This window comes from Ovis aries, chromosome 3 (genome assembly GCF_016772045.2).
Source record: "Ovis aries strain OAR_USU_Benz2616 breed Rambouillet chromosome 3, ARS-UI_Ramb_v3.0, whole genome shotgun sequence".
NCBI classification, from domain to species: domain Eukaryota; kingdom Metazoa; phylum Chordata; class Mammalia; order Artiodactyla; family Bovidae; genus Ovis; species Ovis aries.
In genome coordinates this window covers 214,150,399-214,176,058 of record NC_056056.1, presented here as the reverse complement: position 1 = coordinate 214,176,058, position 25,660 = coordinate 214,150,399, and the positions used below count along the sequence as shown (strand labels likewise).

General features: G+C 50.7%; 2 protein-coding genes across 8 annotated transcripts in view; one reads left to right on the top strand and one right to left on the bottom strand.

Moving 5' to 3' along the window:
• Positions 1–4,701, bottom strand: part of CACNA1C (calcium voltage-gated channel subunit alpha1 C) — a 462,078-nt gene extending 457,377 nt beyond the window's left edge. For all 6 annotated transcript variants that reach the window (XM_042248242.1, XM_042248240.1, XM_042248245.1 and 3 more), the window contains exon 1: positions 4,422–4,701. In XM_042248242.1, coding sequence (XP_042104176.1) covers positions 4,422–4,557 — 136 coding nt within the window. In that variant the 5' untranslated portion in view covers positions 4,558–4,701. The remainder of the gene's footprint in view (positions 1–4,421) is intronic.
• DCP1B (decapping mRNA 1B) overlaps positions 1–24,547 on the top strand; it is a 44,340-nt gene extending 19,793 nt beyond the window's left edge. For both annotated transcript variants that reach the window (XM_004006970.6, XM_060413536.1), the window contains exons 4-9: positions 9,053–9,119; positions 11,261–11,396; positions 17,789–17,917; positions 19,437–20,204; positions 22,027–22,275; positions 24,322–24,547. In XM_004006970.6, the coding sequence (XP_004007019.2) occupies positions 9,053–9,119; positions 11,261–11,396; positions 17,789–17,917; positions 19,437–20,204; positions 22,027–22,275; positions 24,322–24,402 (1,430 nt within the window). In that variant the 3' untranslated portion in view covers positions 24,403–24,547. The remainder of the gene's footprint in view (positions 1–9,052; positions 9,120–11,260; positions 11,397–17,788; positions 17,918–19,436; positions 20,205–22,026; positions 22,276–24,321) is intronic.
• The last annotated feature ends 1,113 nt before the right edge of the window (positions 24,548–25,660 follow it).

Genomic DNA, 25,660 nt, shown 5'->3' with positions numbered 1-25,660 from the left:
ACTGACACGCTAGAAGTCTGAATCTCGGCAGAGAGAAACTGGATTCCAAAACGTTTTCTGAAATGCTTAACGAGCGAAACGTCTTTTAGTTTCCCTAGCACAGTGCTCTGCACGTGGCAGTCGCTCAGGATGGCTGCATCGAGTGTTTGTGTCTATTCTTGTCCAAAAAGCACTTAGAAAGTAGTCTCAGATAATCAATTTGAAGCTATTGGGATGTTATTTTTAACCCACAGAAGGAAAAAATTACAATTTTTTCATGTTCTTATGGGTTTTGGAGGAAGGAAATTTTAGGCAAGAACTGGTGTTAGAATTATCCTCTATGTCAACCATAGGACTCTAATTTAACAAAGGAACCAAACCATAATTTGACTGCTTGTAACTGAAAGGGCTCTGGGTTAAGTGGGGTCTGCTGTTTCCATAATTATAGATTAAGGCCGAAACGAAAGACATACAGAAACTCCAGCTTATTTTCCCTCAGTCACAGACTGGCATGAGGCCCCATTACTAAACCACTGTTCTGTGAAATCTTAGAAATTTTTCATTGATTATATATTTTTATGGTTAGTGTATTTCAACAAAGCTATTCCTATCGCTGCTGCTGCTGCTGCTGCTAAGTCGCTTCAGTCGTGTCTGACTCTGTGCGACCCCATAGACGGCAGCCCACCAGGCTCCCCTTGTCCCTGGGATTCTCCAGGCAAGAACCCTGGAGTGGGTTCCCATTTACTTCTCCAATGCATGAAAGTGAAAAGTGAAAGTGAAGTCGCTCAGTGGTGTCCGACTCTTAGCGACCCCATGGACTGCAGCCCACCAGGCTCCTCCATCCATTGGAGTTTCCAGGCAAGAGTACTGAAGTGGGGTGCCATTGCCTTCTCTGATTCCTATCACTAGTAAACACTTAATTCAGTAATCTGATTTCAGCATGAGAAAGTCTATTTTTCATCAAAACAAGTTTCTGACCTGTAAAAAATACTCTGTTTTATGTTTGCCTTAAACATATATTTCCCACAAACTATAATTCTATGAGACAAGACTTATTTTGCCATATCAAGATTCACTCTGGATAACACAGTTTCAGTGTATTTTGGGAAGAATTGACAGTTTTAAGATAATGTAGGTGCTTTTCTATGTAAGCTTCAGAATACTACCATTAGATTTGACCGGAATATGCTATGTTTTCTGCCACACCAAAGCACTAATGCTTGTACACCAAGAGAAACACTTGTAAACCTGCAGATTAATTGCATTATTTGAGCTCTGAGTTGCCGGTGCCTGACAGATAGTCCATCAGGGAACTGGTGTACGGTAGCCTTGTTGTAATAATAAATACACAGAAAATGAGAACATTGGTACCCACGCAGTGCTAGGCTGTGAGAATTTACAGCCGCAGGGAGCTGATGGCAAAAGCCCATCAACATAAAGTTATGCTGAAGATGATCAAAGATGATCAGGTGTTTGATGCAAATTAAACTCGGATTGAGGGCAGGAGCATGACAGGGTTGGTGGAGGAGAGCCCCATGCTGTGAGTCCCGGGGAAGGTGTGGTCCGCCATGGGGAGGACCTGCCTCGTCCAGACTACAACATGTAAGCCAGGATGGAGGCGCCTGTCGTGAAGATGGTTCAAGATCTAACGTCTTGGATTTCAGTTTAACTCAACAAACATCTGTTGGATACACCACACTGCTCGTGATGCGGTGGTTGTTTAGTCCAAGAATCTACCAAAAACTATAGGAGCAAAGAAGCAGGAGTCTAGAGGAGTCTTGAAGGACAAGGCGTTGGGAGGGAAGACACATCAGAGAGCCCACACCCATCTTCTTGGAGATTTGGGGGTTAACCAGCCAGTTTATGGACAGAATTAAACTATAAATTTAAATGGCCAGCAAAACAAAATAAATTGTTCCTATTTATATTTGTTATCACCCGTGACTATTTCTGCTTCTTATTTTTGTGTTTATTTACTCTGTTAAATCTCCCAGACTAAAGCAACTTTCTCCTCAAATAAATAAAATTAGGAAGTTAGTATATAATTGAGAAGATTCCATGTGACCGTTCATGAACCTGAGGGCAGAGACAGACCTCAGATTCCCTGTTTGGAGAGCATAAAGACCTCTGTGGAGGTTTGGAAGGTCTAATGACATAACATGTATTTGTTAGAAGTGAAACCTTTGGAAGATTAACCCATTTTTTCCTCTGAAGACAGTGAATTCTCATTTACAGTTGGGAGATTCATATAATGTGATCCAAATTAGTGTACCAGCTTAGTTGAGAGGCTGACTCTTTGTCATTGTCTATGGCCTTAACTTGGTAAGGAGGTTGTTTAGGAAGAGGAAGGTTGTTTCACTTCACAGCACTCGCCCAGGCTTTCTCCTGTTTTTCCCAAAATGTGCATGCCTCAGTCACTCACAGAATACAAGCTGCTTCTCATCCACTGGGCACCTCTAATGTTAGGAGGTCATGGGACCCCTGATGTATGAGGTGCAGTACAACCATGTCACATGAAAAGAACCAGACCAGGCTGAAGATAGCAGTGCTGTGTGGACTCTCGGGGCCAGCAAAGGTTCTGTCCGGTTTTGGTCAGTGGAGCTGAGGCAGAAGATGAATGAAAGAATGTGACTTTATAGGCATTAAAGAACATGCGGATGGAATGCGTCTTTAGTGCAGAGTCTGAATGGGGTGGAAAGGCCGGTCAGCACAAAGCAGCCATGCAGCCCGTTGCCCAGCCATGGATACAGAGCCCCCGTCACAGCCCCTGCCCTCAGACACCCCGCTTCCTGCACCCTCTTCTCCTCCTTCCCTCCACCCTACCTTGGGTCCTTGTGAGAGTTCACACGAACCTTAGTTTAAACAAGATGACTTCCCATCTCTTATAACCAAGTCTCCAAGTCATTCAAACATAGACACTGTTTTTATGCGTTATGTATTCTGTTTGTAAAGCCGGAGGAGGGGCATATTTTACGCAAACAGATTGAACCTGGAAACAGAGAAACAGGACTGTGACCACAGGAGACCACCGTCCACCCCAGGTGTCAGGTGCTTGAACTGCCCACCTGCGCCCACCTCCAGCTCTGAGGGTTCACGCCCTCACTCTCTGTTTAACTATCCTGTGGTCTTTTGGAGGGACAGTAGCTGTGTATGTGTGCATGCGCACACACAGGCACGCTTAGGAACAAATGCCAGTAATCAGTCACCATCCTTGAGGTCGAGCTACAAAAACTATCAAGGGAAAATCAGGACAAGAAATCAAGCATTTCTGTATTCGAGCAAAGCCTCAACAACAAGTGTTTACACCAAGTATATGATTAGATGTTCTTGGTCCTTCCACTGGGATTATTATTCCGCTCATTTGAGGAAGACTTACCGAAGGGAATGGGGTTTGAAGGAATTTTAAGATTTTTGGCTTATCCTTAAGTGCCCAGAAGAGGTTTGTGTAATTACACTCCCTGGTTTCCATGGCTTTTCCCAGTGCAAAGAGAGGACTTAAATGCCTTCTTTCCTGCCTACTGTCCTGCCCTTTTGAGAGAAATTAGTGAGATCACTTTGAAAGGGAATGACAGCAGGGTGGGAGGGGCGGGAGCAGCACCACACCAGACATCCTGTCCTGCTCGCACAGACGTCACCGTCGCCGTTCTAGCTTACCTACTCAGTGACCATATGGAAGTATGGCTTGTATTTTAAAGTTGCGCACGTTAGCGTGAATATCGCTGAAAGATCGCAAACCCCCTTCACGATTTGGAGTTGAAAGATTTTTGAGGCCAAATATGGAACAAATGATGACTGTCTTCAAAGAAGAGATTTCTAGAAATAGTTGTTAAGACATAAACTAGATGAGGTAATCCCCAGGGAGGCTGCAGAATCGCCTCATGCACCGTGATAATGAGGATCGGAGATCCCCGGATGCAGGTGCGCTCAAGGACGTTGGCTTTTCCCTCTGTGACCCTTTCAACCAGCCTCTTCAAATATCAATTTTAGACTTTTCTGCTGGATAAATTTAAAAAGAAGAAAACAACACCATCAGATACCATCAGCTTGCTCTCTCTCATGTCTGTTATACCCTCAACATTCAGATGTGAAATCTAATACATAAATTCTGCTTGCTCATCTCTCTTACAGAATTAGAAGGAAAGTAGAAGGTGTAAATAGATGGCACCTTAACAGACAGGTCCCAGCGGTGGTACCTTGCCTGCTGCCTCAAACATTGCTCTTTTCAACCAAGAATCCCCAAAGCACGACATAAACCAGGTTAAGGCAGTTTTAAGGCAGAATTTCACAGCTGTGCTTTTAAAGGCCTGTATTCATCAACAGGATAAGACTGCATGCAAAATGTGTTCATGACATGGGGAGGCCCATCCTGGGCGTCATTAACTGATTTAAAGTGAATATCAACAGTAGCTCCCTAGTTCTCCCCCCATCTTGGGGTCTCTTACCTCCAGGAGAGACATAGGAGCAGCTCAGCTGAGCCTCGTGTACCAGCGTACCCCTGGAGCCCGCCTGGGTGGCGGCAGGGCGGCGGGGCAGCGGCTGGTACCCGGGCGTGGAGTGGGGGAAGAAGGCTCGCAGCATGGTGGGTTGGGGCCCCAGAGTGCTCAGAGCATCTCCCGCTGACCGCTCAGCACCCCGTGTCCCAGGCTCGAGCTAGGCTGCAGCGACCACTCCCAAGCCTGAGAATGCCGGGAGCACACCTTCTCCCTCGGTCCTGTTCAGCTTGTCTTCTTTCCTCCCTGCGGCGCCCACTGCCCACCCCAGGCTGGCCTCACCCTGTGACCGCCCGGGAAGAAGGGAAGCGAGATGTGATGGATCTATCAGCCCGTCAGCTCGGCACCTCCCGGCCGGTGACAGGCTCTGGTTTGCGTGGGTCACCACCAGCCGCTGGGACACAGGACAGCGATAGGCCTGCCCAGCTGGGAACGCGGGCCCAAGAGGCGGGGGCTCCCGTGGAATGTGGCCCAGGCTGGGAAACTATTTTAAGGAGAAGAAAGTTAGGCCCAGTTCTGTGTGTTATCTCATGCTCTCTCTCGGGAGCGAGGACTTGGTAAATCTGTTTTTCCTCCTCGACTGTTTTAAGTTGTACATTCAAATGGCACATTAACTGGGATGAAAAGGGTCGTTTCAATATGACCCCATTCTAATCTTAGAGCCATGCTGCTTTAGAGATAAGCAGTCAGTCGGGTCCTCAGGAAACCTCCACGGTGTCCCTCCATCCCTTTAGGCCCGGCCCCCTCTCCCTCCCCCCCATCAACGTCTGAAAGATGTTCCCACGGATATCTTCCCCTCCGTCTGTGTTTCGGGTTTCTCGTAGTAATGACATAGTCAGACTGCTTTCCCATTTATGTCATAGTTTGCTTGGCGGCCGATCCTTACGAGAACCTGGTCCCTTATGTCAAGTGTCACACGTGTTTAACATCCCCCCAGATGGCAACAGATGTATTTCTACTTTCACGTTCTCCTGACGAGGCATAAATGGCTCCTCTTCCCCGGCCACCAGGCTTCCACTTCCTCGGTGACGTGTTTTTCTCCGCTGCTACCACTTTCCTCCTTTGGTAGTTCTGGAAAATTCTATCTCCACGGAGAGGAAGTTTTCACTGTAACCAGAGAACGGAGCTAGATCCTGGGTTTGTAACGAGGACTGAAGCCTCCAAAACACACACCGCCTGCAGGTTTCTTAGTCGCTGTGATCTTAGTGTCGGTGGTCCAGTCCACTCTCACTCGGGGGCACAGGGCGGTGGGTCGGCCTGCGGGAACCTGTGGGGGCAGCTAGCACCGGGGATCAGTGTCCATGAGCCGGGAAGAGCCCGGAGTCAAGTCCTGAGAGCCTCGCTTAATGGTCTTGGGGTGAAAGACTTTTCTTGGCTACTAAGGCTCTCAGCGTATCGGCTTCAAAACTCTGACTCTTTTTTTCCAGTGTCCATGTATCAGAGAGCAGTATGTGTGTGTGTTTCAAAGAACAGTGGTCCGATCAAGAGAAAGCTGGAGTTTTTTCCCACTTGCCCCGCCCCTGCACTCACAGATAAGATAGACTCCTGGTGCACGGACCACAAAAATTACCCCCATTTATAGGGGTCAGATTTACAGAGTCCTTTTAAAGGCATCTGCTTAACAGCACTAAAACGACACTTCCCGTACCTTTTGATATCTGAATCTTTAGTGACAAGAAACAGAAAGACCCACAGGGCCACTGGTAGGTGAGTCAGGATGGGACGGGAGCAGTGAGTAAAATGTCACAAATGTTTGAATGATCAAATAATACCCATATAATTAAATATTTTGGAAGTTTAAATTAAGAAAATTATTTTCTTTTAAAAGTATATTTTGTTGGCTCTCATTGCCCTGTCATAACTTAGCAGCTGTTTTCGGTGAAGACTTTTTAAATGTGTGTGTAGTTAATGTGTTATTAATGTGATTAATATTACCAGATCCTCAACTAGATCTTTATAAACTTATTTTTTACTTGTTTGTGTCATTGTTTAGTCGCTAACTAGTGTCCAACTCCTTTGAGACCCCATGGACTGTAGCCTGCCAGGCTCCTCTGTCCATGGGATTCTCCAGGCAAGAATACTGGAGTGGGTTGCCATTTCCTCCTCCAGGAGATCTTCCCCATCCAGGGACTGAATCGGAGTCTCCCACGTCTCCTGCACTGGCAAGTGGATTTTTTACTGCTGGGCCACCTGGGGGACCTTTGGACCTGTTTAGCCTTTGCTATAAAAATGACATAGATCGTACATACTAATATATACGACTTACTTGAAAATTAGCTGAATCAGTAGCAACTGTATTATGCCACATTGTTCTTTCATCACTAAATCATTAAGTCGTGGCTGCATCTAGTCTTTAAACAGTTGTAAATATTCTGTGCAGACACTTTGGTGTTGCAGATTCATCACTGAATTTTATTTTCTCAGCACTGTATCCTCACTTAAGGCCTCCAAATCTTTCAGTTAATAACACCTTCCCAGGAAAAAGGAGAAGGGAGAGAAGCTTCCAGGCCTAATATGTGTGTCAGGTGTCCAGCAGTTACAGAAGATGGAGCGTGTGTGTGTGTGTGTGTGTGTGCGTGCACACGCGCATGTGTGTGAATGTGTTCTCTGTGTGAGTGAGAGCTCTGTGTGAGCGTGTGTATGTGAGTATGTGTGTGTGTGTGAACGTGTTTGTGTGTGAGGTGTGTGTGAGCATGTGTATGTGAGAATGTGTGTGTGTGAACGTGTGTGTGCGTGAGTTCTGTGTGAGCATGTGTATGTGAGAATGTGTGTGTGAACATGTTTGTGTGCATGAGTGAGAGTTCTGTGTGAGCGTGTGTATGTGAGAATGTGTGTGTGTGAACACTTGTGTATGAGTGAGTTCTGTGTGGGCGTGTGTATGTGAGAATGTGTAAGTGTGTGAACATGTGTGTGTGTGAGTTCTGTGTGAGCATGTGTATGTGAGAATGTGTGTGTGAACGTGTTTGTGTGCGTGAGTGAGTTCTGTGTGGGCATGTGTATGTGAGAATGTGTGTGTGTGAACACGTGTGTGTGTGAGTTCTGTAGGCGTGTGTATGTGAGAATGTGTGTGTGAACATGTGTGTGTGCGTGAGTTCTGTGTGGGCGTGTGTATGTGAGAATGTGTGAGTGTGAACACGTGTGTGCGTGAGTTCTGTGTGGGCGTGTGTATGGGAGTATGTGTGAGTGTGTGTGAACGTGTTTGTGTGCATGAGTTCTGTGTGAGCATGTGTATGTGAGAATATGTGTGTGTGTGAACACGTGTGTGTGCGTGAGTGAGTTCTGTGTGGGCGTGTGTATGTGAGAGTGTGTGTGTGTGAACACGTGTGTGTGAGTGAGTTCTGTGTGGGCGTGTGTATGGGAGAATGTGTGAGTGTGTGAACACGTGTGTGTGTGTGAGTGAGTTCTGTGTGGGCGTGTGTATGTGAGAATGTGTGTGTGTGAACACGTGTGTGTGAGAGTGAGTTCTGTGTGGGCGTGTGTATGTGAGAATATGTGTGTGTGTGAACACGTGTGTGTGTGTGAGTGAGTTCTGTGTGGGCATGTGTATGTGAGAATGTGTGTGTGTGAACATGTTTGTGTGCATGAGTGAGAGTTCTGTGTGAGCGTGTGTATGTGAGAATGTGTGTGTGTGAACACGTGTGTGTGAGAGTGAGTTCTGTGTGGGCGTGTGTATGTGAGAATGTGTAAGTGTGTGAACATGTGTGTGTGTGAGTTCTGTGTGGGCGTGTGTATGGGAGAATGTGAGTGTGTGAACACGTGTGTGTGTGTGAGTGAGTTCTGTGTGGGCGTGTGTATGTGAGAATGTGTAAGTGTGTGAACATGTGTGTGTGTGAGTTCTGTGTGGGCGTGTGTATGTGAGAATGTGTGTGTGTGAACATGTGTGTGTGTGAGTTCTGTGTGGGCGTGTGTATGTGAGAATGTGTGTGTGTGAACATGTGTGTGCATGAGTGAGTTCTGTGTGGGCGTGTGTATGTGAGAGTGTGTGTGTGTGTGAACACGTGTGTGTGAGTGAGTTCTGTGTGGGCGTGTGTATGGGAGAATGTGTGAGTGTGTGAACACGTGTGTGTGTGTGAGTGAGTTCTGTGTGGGCGTGTGTATGTGAGAATGTGTGTGTGTGAACATGTTTGTGTGCATGAGTGAGAGTTCTGTGTGAGCATGTGTATGTGAGAATATGTGTGTGTGTGTGAACACGTGTGTGTGAGTTCTGTGTGGGCGTGTGTATGGGAGAATGTGTGAGTGTGTATGAGTGTGTGAAGGCATGTGAGGCAGCGACGCTGCAGAACTGGAGGTGAGAGAGTTGGGGCTCGTCTTCAGTCTACTCATTGGCTAAGCGCTCGCCACGTGCCTGTTGTGTCCAGGTGCTGTGTTTGCAAGGACAGGACACTTCGGTGTGCGTCTGTGCATGCGTGTGTATCTGAGTGCCTTCTCTTGGGGCTTAAAAAGCCCCAGCTCAAGGATTTCAAGCTTCAACTCCAGCAACTAGTTCATTTATTCTACGAGTATGTACTCCCCTCATGGTGGAAAGGGGATTTGTTTCCCCTTCTTGAAGACACTCATTCACTGGTCCTCTGTGTTTCTTGCAGTGTCCATCTATGGAATTTGGTTTTATGACAAGGAAGAGTGCCAAAGAATCGCAGAGCTAATGAAGAAGTAAGTGCTGTGGGATGTGTTCTGTGTTGCTGAGTGTGTGGGACTGCACCGCGGGGTAAGCAGAGCCCGTCTCTGATAGCAGCTCCTTCACCACGCTTAGGAACACCTTCACCATTACTCACCAGATGAAAAATAAGCGTAAATGACAATGTCTCACACTTCCACTCGGCAAGATTTATTATGTAGAATAGTCCCCCTCTTTTTTTTCTGTGCATGTGATCTGTAATATCAATTTTTCTGGGTGGCAGTTTTCCTTAATACCATCCTCATTTGTAAATTAGCAGCTTTTTCCTCTGAAAAGCTATTAGTATATCTCAGTGAGGAGAACATTCAGAGTCTTTCTGAAAGGCTGCCCCTTCTCCTCTGGGGTCCCCATGCCCTCCTGCCCCAAGGACTGCCCTCCATCTGCCTGTGGGTCTTGAACCTCCTTCCCGTGTGACTCTTTAGGGCTTTGCTCAGTCTTTGTTTTCAATATCTTTGGAAATACCTGAGCTAATACTAGTTTAGTGATCAGCAGATGGACTCTCTCTCTCTCTCTCTCTCTCTGTCTTGTGTTCCTAGTCTCTTTTCTATTAACCTTTCGAGGCCTTGTTGACTGGTGCCAGTAGGCATGAGACTCGGGGGTGCTTACATGACTGTCTCCTGGTCCCGCTCTTGCTCCCCTGATGACCTGAAAGGAAGCCCAGGGTAGCACACTGTCCCCCTGGGGATCTGTCAACCCTCTGAGGTTCTTGAGCCCCAGGGCCGCTCTGGGAAGGGAGTTATTTCCCTGCATTCCTGTGGCTGGTTCAGAGCTTGGGAGCGAGTGAACTTCCTGCATGCCATGACCCTGGGCCAGGACTGGGCTCAGCCATACACGGAATCCAGCTGCCTCCCACACAGGCTCGAGCAAGCAGCTCCATCTACAAGAGAACCAACCACTTGTCAGTTTTAAATCCTAGGTCACTGAAATGGCCAAAGTAGCAGGGAAACATATACATTACCATCTGTCAAATAGATAGCCAGTGGGAATTTGCTGTGTGGCTCAGGGAGCTCAACCCAGTGCTCTGTGACAACCTAGGGGTGGAAGATGGGAGGGAGGCTCAACAGGGAGGGGCCATATGCAAACCTGTGGCTGATTCTTGTTGATGTATGGCTAAAAAGTGGCCCTAAAATATGGGCTGGGGGGAGCACTTTTTTATAGATAAGACTGATTTCTGAAAAGCCGAGCTGGTAAGAGCTAATTTTAAGTAAGCAGCTCAGGCTGCAGATGGTGATTAAGTGTGTTCAAACTGGTATTTACCACCGTAACAGCTAGTTCCTAGAACATTCCTGTGATTGTAAACTGCAGTGGATAATAATAGCAGGGCTTCATATAGATTAAAAGGCACCGTGTCCCCCAGCCAGGAGGCCCTGTGAAGACACTCAGGCTCTGTGGCGATGCCGCAGCAGCCGGAGCAGGACCTGCTTGGTGTCGAGCAATTAGCCAAGCACGATGCATGTGGACTCCCCGCCCATCCTCAGAGCTGAGCCTCAGCGAACCCGCAGCTTGCTTTCCCCACAGACCTCATGGCAGCAATGGGGAAGCACGAGCCGCGGTCAGAGCCCTCCCATGGGAGGGAGACGCACCCCTGCCAGCAGGAAGCGGCCTGGCCTCCCCTCTGCAAGGTGTTCCGGAGGACGGAGGCGCTTCCCAGCGCTGTGTTTTCACAACCCCTCTTCTGGGGTGGTACCTTCACTGTGCTTCTAAACCACCCGGGACACGGGGGCTGGGCTCAGCTGCGCTTCGACTCCCAGGTACTTTGGAAGAAGGGGGAGACTGGAACTGCCGTGTTGGGAACCTAGTCTCCAGGTTGAGAACCCTGAATTGGGTTCCTCAGCAGTTCAGGGGTCCCTCCTTATGCTCACAATGAGGAGTCACAGACTTCTTCTGAGAAGGACCCGATAGTGAATACTTTCAGCCTTTCGGGGCCACCTGGGTGACCGCGCCAGATGCAGTCCAGTGGTCAGTGAACTTGGGACCCCGACTCCCATGTTTCTCCCATCAGTTCCAGTGGTCTTCTTTCTAACACGATTGTAACAAGATAAAAACAGCTGGGTGAGAACTGGCTGGTTGTGTTGAGCTGTCTTTTCTGGTATGGATGTCGTCTTTGTTTTTCTAGCCTCACTCAGTACGAACAGCTGAAAGCCCACCACGGAGCGGGAGCCGGGGCCTCGCCCGTGAGCCTCAGCTCAGGAGAGGGCAAGGAGGCCGACATCTTGCGGATGCTGACCAAGGCCAAAGACGAGTACACGAAGGTGAGTCCCGTCCCCACAGTGACGCAGACTCAGATTCCAGGTGGGGACCTGCCCGTTGAGGCAGACTTGGTCCCCTTCCTTCCGCCAAACAGAAACCTATGAGTAACACCATCCTTGTTGACTTTTAGTAGACTGAAGACTGTTTGCTTTTAAGTGGATGAAAGCGCAGTCCCAGGGGCTTCCCTGGTAGCTCCACAGTAAAGAAGCCGCCTGCCAGTGCAAGAGATGCAGGTTCGGTCCCTGGGTCGAGAAGATCCCCTGGAAGAGGAAATGGAGCCCGCTCTAGTGTTCTTCTCTGGAGAGTCCCATGGTGGGCTGTGGTCTATAGGATCGCAAAGAGTTGAACGTGACTTAGCAACTGAGAAACAACAGCAGAACACATCGTGTGCACACTGTTCATTGCTCAGCTGAGCGATGAGGAACAGAGGACGCTCTTCCTCCTGCCGTCGCCAGCCAGGGAGCGTCCAGAAGCACCTGCGCAGACACACTGTCCTTGCTCCACGTCCTTCTCGCCTCCCACTGCCCAGCGTGTGACACCAGGGCCCTGCCGGGGCACCCACCATGTGACCAGGGCAGGCCAGCCTCGCCGCCCCGGAGGAGCCGCCTCCTGCTCTGCTCATCCGTCGGCAGGGGACACCTTCGGAGGCTCACTTCACATGTTCTCGGTCCCTCATGTGGCTTCTGACCCTCCCACTGGGGGTACCTGCCCCGAGAGCCCCCAGGTGGGGCAAGTCTGCTCACGTCTGTGTCTCTTCCGATACACAGAGCGTGGGCATCATAAGCGGCCCAGGCCTGGGTACGGGAAGGTGGGCATGGAAACACTGCCCTTCCTCAGGAGTCTTGCTATGAGAACATGGATCTCCAGTGACCACAAGTCTTCAGGAGGACAGAGTGCTGGATGTTGGGCACATCCCAGGAGAACAGCACAGCTCCGATTGAGTCTTACACCAATTGACCACTGAGGCCTCTGCAACTCCAAACCTCTTAAATGTGTGATAATCCCAGAAAGTGAGAGAGGAAATACTTTGAGCTGGAGGAAGATGATATTGATAAAGCGAAGCCTGGCAACACTACAAATGCCTTTTTACATGAAGTTAATAGAGTAATTTGAAAAACTTATTTTGGACAATATTTTATGTTTTCTCCCTGAAGAAGCAAATGCCTAGCAGCACCGTGACCTTGAGCTTCCTCCTCCATTAGACTTAGTTGGAGGGCAGGTGAGGTTGGGGCAGTGGCTGGGCCAGGGGGGTCAAGGGCTGTGGGGCTACATGCCGAGTCTTTAGAAGTGGCCTGTTTTGAAGAACATGTGTGCACACGTATAACTGAACCACTTTTCTGAACACCTAAAGCTAATACGATTTTGCAGCTCAACTGTACTGCAATAAGAAAAATAAAATAATCGGTGGACTATTCTGTATTTAAGACTGTTTTGTGGTTTAAGGCAAGAAGGAATATTTGTCCTCTGGATATACATCTGAGTTAGCTATGAAATTAAAGAACTGTTGTATTTTGATGTTCAATGAGAAGATTTAGTGGAGAAAGGGAGATCAGTGGAGAAATAACTCCAGAAATAATTCAGAGAGCCAAAGCAAAAACAGCACCCAGTTGTGGATGTGACTGGTGATGGAACCAAGGTCCGATGCTGTAAAGAGCAGTATTGCGTAGGAACCTGGAATGTTAGGTCCATGAATCAAGGCAAATTGGAAGTGGTCAAACAGGAGATGGCAAGAGTGAACGTCGACATTTTAGGAATCAGCAAACTAAAATGGACCAGAATGGGTGAATTTAACTCAGATGACCATTATATCTACTACTGTGGGCAAGAATCCCTTAGAAGAAATGGAGTAGCCATCATAGTCAACAAGAGAGTCCAAAATGCAGTACTTGGATGCAATCTCAAAAACAACAGAATGATCTCTGTTTGTTTCCAAGGCAAACCATTCAAGGTCACAGCAACCCAAGTCTATGCCCCGACCAGTAATACTGAAGAAGCTGAAGTTGAACAATTCTATGAAGACCTACAAGACCTTCTAGAACTAACACCCAAAAAAGATGTCCTTTTCATTATAGGGGACTGGAATGCAAAAATAGGAAGTCAAGAGATACCTGGAGTAACAGGCAAATCTGGCCTTGGAGCACAAAACAAAGCAGGTCAAAGGCTAACAGAGTTTTGCCAAGAGAACGCATTAGTCATAGCAAACACCATCTTTTCAACAACACAAAAGAATACTCTACACATGGACATCACTAGATGGTCAATACCAAAATCAGATTGATTATATTCTTTGCAGCCAAAGATGGAGAAGCTCTATACAGTCAGCAAGAACAAGACCGGGAGCTGAATGTGGCTCAGATCATGAACTCCTTATTGCCAAATTCAGATTTAAATTGAATAAAGTAGGGAAAACCACTAGACCATTCAGGTATGACCTAAATCAAATCCCTTACAATTATACAGTGGAGGAGACAAATAGATTCAAGAGATTAGATCTGATAGACAGTGTGCCTGAAGAACTATGGACTGAGGTTTGTGACATTGTACAAGAGGCAGTGATCAAGACCCAAGAAAAAGAAATGCAAAAAGGCAAAATGGTTGTCTGAGGAGGTCTTACAAATAGCTGAGAGATGAAGAGAAGCTAAAGGCAAAGGAGAAAAGGAAAGATATACGCATTTGAATGAAGAGTTCCAAAGAATAGCAAGGAGAGATAAGAAAGCCTTCCTCAGTGATCAGTGCAAAGAAATAGAGGAAAATAATAGAATGGGAAAGACTAGAGATGTCTTCCAGAAAATTAGAGATACTAAGGGAACATTTCATGCAAAGATAGGCATAATAAAGGGCAGAAATGGTATAGATCTAACAGAAGCAAAAGATATTAAGAAGAGGTGGCAAGAATACACAGAAGAACTGTACAAAAAAGATCTTCATGACCCAGATAATCACAATGGTGTGATCACTCACCTAGAGCCAGATGTCCTGGAGTGCAAAGTGAAGTGGGCCTTAGGAAGCATCACTACAAACCAAGCTAGTGGAGGTGATAGAATTCCAGTTGAGCTATTTCAAATCCTAAAAGATGATACTGTGAAAGTGCTGCACTCAATATGCCAGCAAATTTGGAAAACTCAGCGGTGGTCACAGGGCTGGGAAAGGTCAGTTTTCATTCCAATCCCAAAGAAACAGAATGCCAAAAAATGTTCAAACCACTGCACAATTGCACTTATCTGACACGCTAGCAAAGTAATGCTCAAAATTCTCCAAGCAAGGTTCAGCAATACGTGAACCGTGAACTTCCAGATGTTCAAGCTGGATTTAGAAAAGACAGAGGAACCAGAAATCAAGTTGCCAGCATCTGCTGGATCATCGAAAAAGCAAGAGAGTTCCAGAAAAACACCTGCTTTATTGACTACACCAAAGCCTTTGACTGTGGGGATCACAGCAAACTGTGGAAAATTCTTAAAGGGATGGTAACAGCAGACCACCTGACCTGCCTCCTGAGGAATCTATATGCAGGTCAAGAAGTAACAGTTAGAACTGGACATAGAATAACAGACTGGTTCCAAATCAGGAAAGGAGTATGTCAAGGCTGTATATTGTCACCCTGTTTATTTAACTTACATGCAGAGTACATCATGTGAAATGCTAGGCTGGATGAAGCACAGGCTGGAATCAAAGATTGCTGGGAGAAATATCAGTAACCTCAGATATGTAGATGACACCATCCTTATGGCAGAAAGCGAAGAACTAAAGAGCCTCTTGATGAAAGTGAAAGAGGAGTGAAAAAGTTGGCTTAAAACTCAACATTCATAAAACTAAGATCACAGCATCCAATCCCATCACTTCATGGCAAATAGATGGGGAAACAATGCAAATAGTGACAGACTTTATTTTGGGGGGGCTCCAAAATCACTGCAGATAGTGACTACAGCCATGAAATTAAAAGACGCTTGCTTCTTGGAAGAAAAGCTATGACCAACCTAGAAAGCATATTAAAAAGCAGAGACATTACTGTGCCAACAAAGGTCCATCTAGTCAAAGCTATGGTTTTTCCAGTAATCATCTGTGGATATGAGAGTTGTCCTATAAAGAAAGCTGAGTGCCAAAGAATTGATGCTTTTGAACTGTGATGTTGGAGAAGACTCTTGAGAGTCTCTTGGACTGCAAGGAGATCCAACCAGTCCATCCTAAAGTAAATCAGTCCTGAATATTCATTGGAAGGACTGATGCTGAAGCTGAAACTCCAATACTCTGGCCACCTGATGGGAAGAACTGACTCATTGGAAAAGATCCTGATGCTTGGAAAGATGAAAGTCAGGAGGAGAAGGGGACAACAGAGGATGAGATGGTTGGATGGCATCACCAACTCGATGGACATGAATTTGAGTAAGCTCTGGGAGTCGGTGATGGACAGGGAAGCCTGGCGTGCTACAGACCATGGTGTTGCAAAGAGTCAGACACAACTGAGCAACTGAACTGAACTGAAAAATTTTAAAGTAGAAGAAAGAAAATGAAATTACGCATAACCCTACCACCCAACAATGTCTGCCTTTAGCACTTCAAGTATATTTTCCCCCAGGCTTCCCTGCCTCGTGGGTACTCGTGTCTGTGTGATAAACAGGCTCATGTGATGTAGCTGTTAAAGCCTCAGGTTCTCTGCAAAGAATCCGTTATACACTTTTGCCAATTCTGTCTGTTTTTCCAAGTAAGGAAGGGCATAGAAGCTTTGGGTAGGGAGAGGCGTAGAAGCTTCAACCACTGGATAATGAGCTGCAAGCCTCGGAAGTCAGTCTTGTTCTGAGCACTTTTTACATGAAAGTGAAGCTTCATTGGTAGATGGCCTGTGGTGGTGACTCAGGAAGCAGCTGCTGGCCGCTTCCCCTGGGGGGTGCTGTCCACGGCCCGCCTCAGCGTGTGCAGAGTAAAGCAGTTGGCAACCCAGGGACCCTGAGCGCAGAAGGGAGCACTCGCAGAAGTGAGCTGAGCTCCGCTGTCTTTGGCATAGCCAGCAGGCTGTCCAGCCTTTTCACGCCAGCATTCCACCAGTGACTCTGTTGGGGACCACACTCTGGTCTCCTGCTGGTGATCCACATCTTGGAAGCCAGGCCAGTGGTCCTGTGGCCATAACTCACCTGAGAGTTAGAAATAACTTTTTATGACTCAGAAAGTGATTCCATGTGCCATTTAATACTAGCGCCAAATATGCGAATGGTGGACGGAATTCTTGGCTGAAAAAAGTCCTTTGTGCAGCGAACTTTCCAAACCGAAGCAAGCACACTGGTGATCAGCCCCAGCCCCGACATCCTCGGGTAGAAAGTGCAGCCAACAGCCATGAAGCTTACGGAAACACTCAGGGTCTGGGGGCGGGAGTTGGGGGGGAAAGTTGTATTCACGGCCACTCCACGCTGAGGGCAGAGAAGTGTGTCCTGGCCCGAGGGCACAAGTGTGCCATGGAAACGAATGACGCCACAAAGCCCACCTGGCAGAAGCCCGCACTTTACAGTTTTATTTGCTGTTTCAGCGAGGGAGTCACAGACAGCGCTGCTGCACCCTCCCTGCTGTGAATCCCAGTGTGTGAGCAATTGCATGGTTGATTAGATTAATGGGCGGTGATGACTCGGGATCTGAAATGACGAGGCTTGTCTCTCATCTCTTTCTCTGTGAAATTCTAATTTGTAGTGAGCGGTTCAGAACACTTGGATTTGAATTATTCTGTTTATGCAAAAATCACTCATTAAATAAGGATGATGTTAGTAATTTTTAAAAATCAGTGGTTTGAGTCAGCTTTCCCCATTGGTTTATAGACCAAGGTCAGTCGCTCTGAGAACACAGCTCTCCAGTCTTAAGTCAGCTGCCAACTGGGCTTGGAGCCCTCCCCTGACCCAGACGAGGCGCCAGGGGAGCCTTTGTATTGCTGATTACCGTGGGAGAGCCGGAGACTTTGTTAAAGCTGCTGCTTCTCAGGCAGACCCCCAGACTGTCACACCTCCGGGCGTCTTGGGGCCTCTGGATCCTGCAGGCCAATGGAGTACCGCTGAATTGTGCCGCTGCGACACACTCAATCTGAATTTGGTTTAGACTCAAACATAGCTTGGGCTTCCCAGGTAGCACTAGTGGTAGAGGACCCACCTACCAATGCAGGAGATGTAAGAGACCTTGGGTTCCATCCCTGGGTCAGGAAGATCCCCTGGAATAGTAAATGGCTACCCACTCCAGTATTCTTGCCTGGAAAATTCCATGAACAGAGGAGCCTGGCAGGCTACCATCCGTGGTGTCACCAAGAGCCAGATACAACTTAGCAGCTGAGCACACAGATACGATAAAGAGCATGAAGATGCGTTCTTCTCAAGAGATTAAAGTTTCTTTTACACCGAAAATGAGGTTCTTTTTTCCATTTCAGTGTAAAACCTGCTCCGAGCCCAAACAGATCAGCAGCTCGTCCGCCATCCACGACAACCCCAACCTCATCAAGCCGATTCCAGTGAAACCCAGTGGGAGCCGGCAGCAGCGGGGCCCTCGGCCCGGCCAGGTGCACGGTCCTTGCTCTCCACCCGGTCCCAGTGATTCCTGAGGGACTTTGGCCCTGAGGCTGATCAGAGGCGAGGGGGTGGGGGGCTGTGCTATGGAGGTGCCCTAGAGTTGATCCAGGAAAGAGAGATTTCAAAGTGGAGGTTTTGTCATTATGTATAATTTGCTCTTCCTACAAAGGATTGCCGTTTTGACATTTGGCATTTCCCTTACTCTGTGAACTTGATTCCTTAGAGGTTAATTTGTTCCAAAAAGACAGCAGCCTAATACCACATTGGAGCTGACGATACTATTACCCGTTGGGCCATATCCTTCTGAAGTTGGCCACTGACAAGAGATGCAGCCCTCCCCACTTGGCGCCCAGTCTGGGGCCATGTGCCCTGTGTGGGTGGGACTCCTGGCCTAAGGACTGGTGTCAAGTCCCCCTTTAGACCCCATGGCCCGTCACTGCATTTGCATCTAAGATACAAACTTGAAACATGACATCAGTTTTTGTATGAGTATGTATATTTTTCAGAATACCCCAGCATCAGCAAAAGGGCTAATCTGCAAGTTCCATCACTGAGTGTGGGTGTAACCAGTACCTATGGTTATTCTTCATCAAAAAAAGTTTTTATAAGGGAATTGTTGGTTTAAATCAACTTTAAAGATGAACATGGAGCCAAAAGACAGTCTCATGCAAGTCTTGCATTGAATTTTTTTAAAATGTCTTTTCTAATTATTTTTTAGTTTTTATTATAAGTTTGCTTTTCGTGGAAATTGTTTACAAGAGAAACTGGAATATGTGTCTTTAGGGTACACACATGTTCTCCTAGCAGAGGCACCAGGGCACAGGCAGGAAGGAAGAAGGCCTGTCGCCAGCCACAGGGGCATTTACGCCTCTGACGGGCTATTAGAGCTACTACTATGTATTCAGATCGAGTTAGAGAGAGTGATGACTTAGAACTCTCCAGCTCTTAATTTCTATCATTCTGTGGAAAACTGTCAGGAATTCTGAAGCCCGTGTGTTTCTGTGTTTGCTCGGTGTCCCAGGTGCTTTGCAGGGGGAGGTATACTTCCTGCTGGGGAGATGGTCCTCCGTCTGTCAGTGTCTGTGCTTTTGCACACGGTCGTTCCCAGGCCCAGCAAGCGTCTCCTGACTGCTCGTCAGTCAGCGGATAGTGAGGGACTTCCACGGTGGCCCAGCTTTTAGGGCTCCGGGCTTCCGCTTGCAGGGGGCCCGAGTTCCATCCCTGGTTAGGGAACTGGATCCCTCATGTGGCCCAGCCCCCCTCCCGAAAAAAAAATTCAATAGATACTGAAATATGACAGCTGTCTTGGGAGGGAGAAGCCTGTGACAAAATTTGATGTTAGAAAGGCAGTCCCAGATGGGTAAAGTTTATGATCATTAGGCTTTTCTATCCTCTAATCGACCCCTTGTAAATAGAAATCATCGTGTGGGTAAGTTAGGTTTCGTTCCCCCCATCACGCATAACCAGATCACACATGGACACGCTCTCAGACGTGTGTGTTTGTTCCAGACCTCAGACCCGGAACCCCAGCACCTGTCCTTGACGGCGCTCTTCGGGAAGCGGGACAAAGCCCCAAGTCAGGAGGCCGCAGGGCCTCCCCTGACCCCCCCCCTGCATCGGCAACAGCCAGAGAAGCTCCCGGTGAGGCAGGGGGTCGTCCGGCCCCTGTCCTATGAGGAGCCCCGGAGACCCTCGCCCCCTGTTGACAAGCAGCTCTGCCCTGCCATTCAGAAGCTCATGGTCAGGAGCGCGGACCTACAGCCACTGGCAGAGCTGCCTGAGAGCCGGCCCTGCACAGACGCCCTCAGGGCGGCCTGCGCTGGGCCCGCCCAGACAGGGTCTCCCCACAGGCACGCACTCGCAGCCCCTGGGACTCAGAACCCCCTCCAGGTGCAGAGCATCCCCGGGGCCGAGAACAAGTGTGAGCCCGGGGTGCCAGCACCTGCCAGCTCGGCCACCACCCCCGCGGCCCCGGCCCAGCCCACCCGTCTCGGCAGTGCCCTCCTGCCCCAGACTCCAGGGCCCTGGGCCCTCCCCAGACCAACACCCCCCGGCCCTGGCCCCGGCCATCAGCCAGTGGGGCCAGGCGAGGTCTCCCCACGGGAGCTGCTGCGGAGGCTCCAGGCGGTACAGCAGGAACAGCAGCTGCCAGCGCCCGGCCGCCCAGCCCTGGCAGCCAAGTTCCCCACAGCAACCCCGAGCACCCGAGTGCGGAACCCCCTGGAGCCCTGGAGGGACCCGCCCCCCAGCACTGAGCAGCCAGCTCCCCTCCTTCAGGTAAGTGTCCTGCCGGGGAGCACTGGACGGGGTCCATGCAGGACACCGCACCCACCTCCACCTCCTGCCAGGAAGGGGTCTGCTCTCTGCCCAGTGGTTCTGGGAGCCCTCCTTTCAAACACGCTTCATTCCTAGAGAGAAGACTTCTTGTTTCCACGTGTGACATGGATACAAGAAAACCCTAGGTCTTTGTGGTTGGAAACTTAGGGTCTGAAATTGTTCCAGGATGCCATGCCTCAGGTCCCCGCTGGTTACATCGCGCACAGTGAACTGTTGTGTATTCACGATGCAGTACGTGCTTTCAGGCACTGGCTGCGGGCCAGGCCCCTCTGCACGTGCTGCGTGGAGGTGAGCCGGGCGCCCTGTCCCTGTGGAGGCCGCAGCCCGTGGGGTCTTGAGGTCAGCGGAAAAGCGGGTCACTGACCCTGGAAGGCACAGCCTCCCTGCCCATCTCTGCAGGGATAGCTTAGTGAGAGTCAGGAGAAGCCAGAAGCTGCCGCTGCCCCCGCCCCGACGACATGCACACTGACTGCCAGAAAGGAAATGTCCTTCTTAGAAGTGCTCCGTCCTCCGGGGAAGCTGGTTCTCTGTGGTCACTAATAACTCGGGGCAGTGACAAAACTGAGAGCTTGTCCATTTCTTCACTGCTCACGCGCAGGCAGCATCTGGAGATCTGAGGGACGTTTTTCCGTTTGGGCTGGTACAGATTCATTGACAGTGCCTCAGGGCTCAAGTTCAGGAAGTTCTTCCTATGTATTATGTGTCCTCGTTGCTCCTTCTGTCCTGTTTCGGCGAGCGGCTTACAGCAGGGCCCCAGAATCGTTCACTTTCAGGAACCAAGGCTGCAGGCGTGGAAACACAGTCTTCATGTTTGTCAGACTGTGGGTCGAAGTGCTCCTGTGGGCCGTTGATGGAAATCTCACCTGTGAGCACCTGCCGTCCTGAGACAGAGGCTGCTCCCCGCCCTCATCCTCGCCCCAGCGCGACCGTGCCCCCTTTCTCTGCTTGTTCCCGAGGATTCAGACCGGGCACTAGGAAGCTGGAGTTAATGGTTGGCGGTCACCCTCACGGGCACGCCCCCCTTCCCTGCTCACAGGCCACAGAGCCGGTGCTCCACTAGCCGCCCGTGGAGCCACCTCTGCTTCAAACGACGACCAGGGACAGTTACACAAACCACCTGCCCCCTCCGCCTGCTTTCTGCCCAGGACAGTGCCAAGAGGGTGACTGAGGTCACAGCAGCTCCCGAGGGGCCAGGAGACACTATGGAAAACTTGGTTTAGATCAGGTAGCCAAGAAAGGCAGACTGACCTGCCCGGACAGACCGGTCACTTGCAGGGCCTGCAGGAATAGTCCCCAGGGCGCTGTCCCCCCAGGCCCGAGTGCAGAGAATCAGGAGTTTGGGGGGTGAAGATGTGACCCTGCCCGTTCTGCCTACGCCAGGCGAGGAACAGGGCGGCTCCCTCACAGCAGGAAGATGGGCCCCAGCGGGCAGGGGCATGGACAGCCAGCCCCAAGGGAAAGGACAGGTTCTAGATGCGGTCAAGTGGTAACCGGAAGCGGGGAAGTGAGGTGCTACTCAGAGCACAAGCCTTCCTGCCGAGTGGCCCGTGGGTATGACAGCGGACGCCAGGCCGATGGTACCAGGGTGGGGCGGGGGGCGGTGCAGGCGCAGGCGCAGCCGGCCTTCTGTGGGCTGCCCCGACGCTGGAGCCGCGGGCGGTTAGCCTTGGAGCCTGCCGTGTCCCCCTCACTGTCCTCGCCCTCCATGTGCGCCGGCGCCGGCCGCCCGCACCTGCCCACCTGCCTCCATCTCCCCGGCCAGGCCCTCTCGCCGCAGCGCATCCCGGCCACCGTGACCCCACCTCCACTCATGTCGCCCCTGGTGTTCGCGCAGCCCAGCTGGGCCCCGCCGCAAGAGAGGAGCCGTGCGCCCTTGCCCCCAGGAAACCAGGACCCCGCTGCCACCCCCTCTGGCCTCCTCCTGCCCCTGCGGACGCCCGAGCCCCCAGGGACCCCCGGCAGCGCCCTGAGCAAGCCGCAGCTCCAGGAGGCCCTGCTGCATCTCATCCAGGTAGGGAGCACCGCCCCCTCCTCTGCCTCACCCAGGGCTCCCTGCCCACTCCTGCTCCCCAAGAACCAGAGGGTGATGCGGCAGCCCAGAGCTTCCGGGTGGATGCGTCCGCTCCTCAGGATGCTGTCCTTGGAGGAGGGACTCGGTCCTCCAGTGCAGGAAAGGAAGAGGCAGGCACCACCCCTGCCACTGGAGGGTCCTTGGCCTGGGGGCATTGGGAACCAGCAGGAGGTGGAGAGAGGCTGCCCTGAGCCCCGGGGAGGGGGCAGCAGGGACAGCAGGAGTGTCTATGACAGCCCAGGCGTGTTTTACAGAGATCCTTAAAGCCTGCAGTGAGGATGGGGTGGGATGACTTCCTGTGCTCACTCGTCCCTGTGAAATAACAAGAACAAGGACACTTGCACAGAGCTGTGCCAGGCTGGGTTTCCAAGACCAGGAGGCTGAGGCCGAGGGACAGGCCTGCGGGCACCCGCCAGCGAAGAGCAGAGCTAAGGCCGCAGCCTCACTGTCCAGCCCCCCTGCCCACCTCACAGACCCGCCACGAGGTGGCTGGGCGGCCCAGAGAGAGCACACCCCAGGACTCAGGGCAGGCCCTGAAAAGCTGGCGGACCCAGACAGCTCAGGTCTCACGTTCAGGGGTCTTTTGTGTAGTCTCTTTGGGTAAAAGGATTTTCGTGTCATTTTGCTTGAGTGTCAGGGGGCCTTGAGAGAGCGGCCAGCACTTCCTTGCTCTGTAGTCTGGCTCAAAAAATGGAAGTCTCCTCTAGTCAGACTGTTTAGTTTGAAGGTAACGCATTTTAGAGAGGAGGGGAAGGGGTCAGGAAGCAGCTGAGCATGAAAGCGGAACAGATAGGAGTTGCCCGAACCTCCCTGATTGCCAGGAAGGGGAGCCCCCTCCTTTTCCAGGGGCCGCTCGTGGTAAGTTCATGAAGGCTTGGGGACGACATCTATACACCTCTGTGAGCAATAGACAAAAACCCCTTAAATGTGAATGTAGAGGCACTTACTCCATCTAATAACCCTGTCCACAGTTCTCGGTGCAGGGGCAGAGACGCTGCGGGGCTGCAGTGGCCCCTCCCCCAGGCCTCGCTAGTTAGATTTCACAGTCTGTCATCTGCACTGGCCGCTCCCCCGTGAGCCCCTGGGAGTGAGCAGGCGTGTGAGCCATGGGTGGATCACCAGAGCGCCACAGAGCCCGGCGGGAGGGAGTCTCCAGCTTCAGAAACAGAAAACCTCCATGGGTCCCTCGGCCCCTGGAGCAGCAGCAGAGCCCCCCGGTCTCATCGCTGTCCCCCAGCCAAGGCCAGAGCCCTCCTCAGCTAACGGGGCCAGGGCAGGGCTCTGGCTCTGGCTTCACCAAGCACATTGCCCTGAAGTCTTCACTTTGGCCCACAGTAAAGGCCAGCCTCCCCGGTGGCTCAGTAGTAAAGAACCTGCCTGCCAATGCAGGAGACCCAGGTTTGATCCCTGAGTCAGGAAGATCCCAAGGAGAAGAAAGTGGCAACCCACTCCAGTATTCTTGCCTGGGAAATCCCATGGACAGAGGAGCCTGGCGGGCTACAGCCCATGAGGTCGTAAAGAGTCGGACACAACTAAACAGCAACAACCACTGCTTGTGGGTGACTTGGGGACCTTTCAGAGCCACTAGTGATCTTGCAGCCAGGCGGGCAGGATCGAGTGGGTCCTGTCCTCCCCCAGCAGCCTCCAGAGGCCTGGTGTCTCTGCAGGCAGCGGACTGACCAGGCCTCTCTGGAGCTGGCCTCACTCCGTGCTTCCCCAAGGCTGGGGCCCTGAGCTGCAGGCCACAAGCACCTGTTGCTTCCCCACCTGACCGCTGAGGACCCACAGCTGACTCATATCCCTACCACCTCCACAGCCTGGCCTCAGCCCCCCTATTCACACAGGTGCTTAGAGACCAGGCACATGAGCACCCAGGGGGGGAGGAACAGCTTAGGATCTGGTGCCAGCCCAGCCCCAAGACAGACTAAGCTTCTGGTTTCTGCAGCCGAGTCTCACCCCCTCGGGGCCTCTGATTCTGTTTTCCAGAACGACGACAACTTCTTGAATATCATCTATGAGGCTTATCTCTTCAGCTTGACACAAGCGGCCGTGAAGAAGACTCTATGAAAGCAAGACATTTCAAAACCCATGTCCAAAGTCCTCCAGTTCAAGGCTGTTTCTTGTCAAATGTTTCCCTAAATGTTTCTGCCTTTTTAAAAAAAAGAAAAGAAAAGGATGTATAATATGAAATAAAATGTCTCAGACATTTTCAGTCACGCGTCTGTTTTCATTCCATCCTTCAGGGCACCGGGTGCCAAGGATTGCGCGCGTGGGAAAAGCCCTTTGCTCACGTCACATCGCAGCGAATGCGGCGCTTCAGCAGTGTTTGCTTCTTCCCATCCTCATTTCTGAAGAGTATTCTCCCCGTGGAAAGAGCCCTTCCCTTCCAGGAACGCGGTTTCTTTTTCATCAGCAGCTGCAGTTATTTCGGGACCTCAGAGAACATGCCAACCACCAGGTGGCAGTGTAGGCCCGCAGCCACCGACGCGCCCCACCGGCCTCGCCAGTAACAAGAGGAGCGATTTTCCAGACAAAGTCAACCTGTTTGTCAGCACCCATTGGCACCGATTGCTGGGCCCTTGATGGGAAATGCTTGCTGAAAGTATTCACCGCTGGTTTCTATGGGGGTCATCCCAGGACTCCAGACACGTCCCAGGCTTCCAGCAACACAGCATCTGTCCAGCCCCTTCGGCAGAAGCCAGCCTCTGCTCCCCGGGGAACACTTTGCAGTCTTCAGCGAATAGAGCTGAGAGGAAGGCCACAGATCTTGAAGCCAGTTCTTGGCCTCTGCAGGATGGCTGCGGCCCAGACGGGCTTGTGTTCACAGAGCCAAGGGGCTCGCCCTCGGAAGGAGGCAGGAGGGCTCTGTCCAGGTTGACCTAATCCCTGCCGAGCATCGGAAATGAAGTCAGCTTTGCATTTCTACAGCCCTGTTTCTTCTCGGACCATAAAAAGATCTCCAGATGCCTACACTAGCCAGGCCTCGCTCTCCTTTCAGGGTCAGAAAAGAGGCGGGGGAAATAGGTTTCCTCACAGCTTCTGCCGCCTGGACGTGGACCGGGAGCACAGACCTGGGGCAGGCGCGTGGCCAGGCTGGGTCTTGGGGCGCCTCCTCGCCTGCCCCTGAGGGAAGGAGCTAAACTTTCCGGGCCCTTGAAGTACACCCTGAGTCCAGGGACCTGCTGTCACCCCCTGAGTCAGGGAGGGACAGGCCCTTCTGTTTCTCCAACACTCACAGCATCTGACGCGACGGCAGACCCTCAGGGCACTTGAAGCTCGTCGCTGCCTGTGCAGGATCTCTGTGTTCCTACAGGGCAGGAGGGCA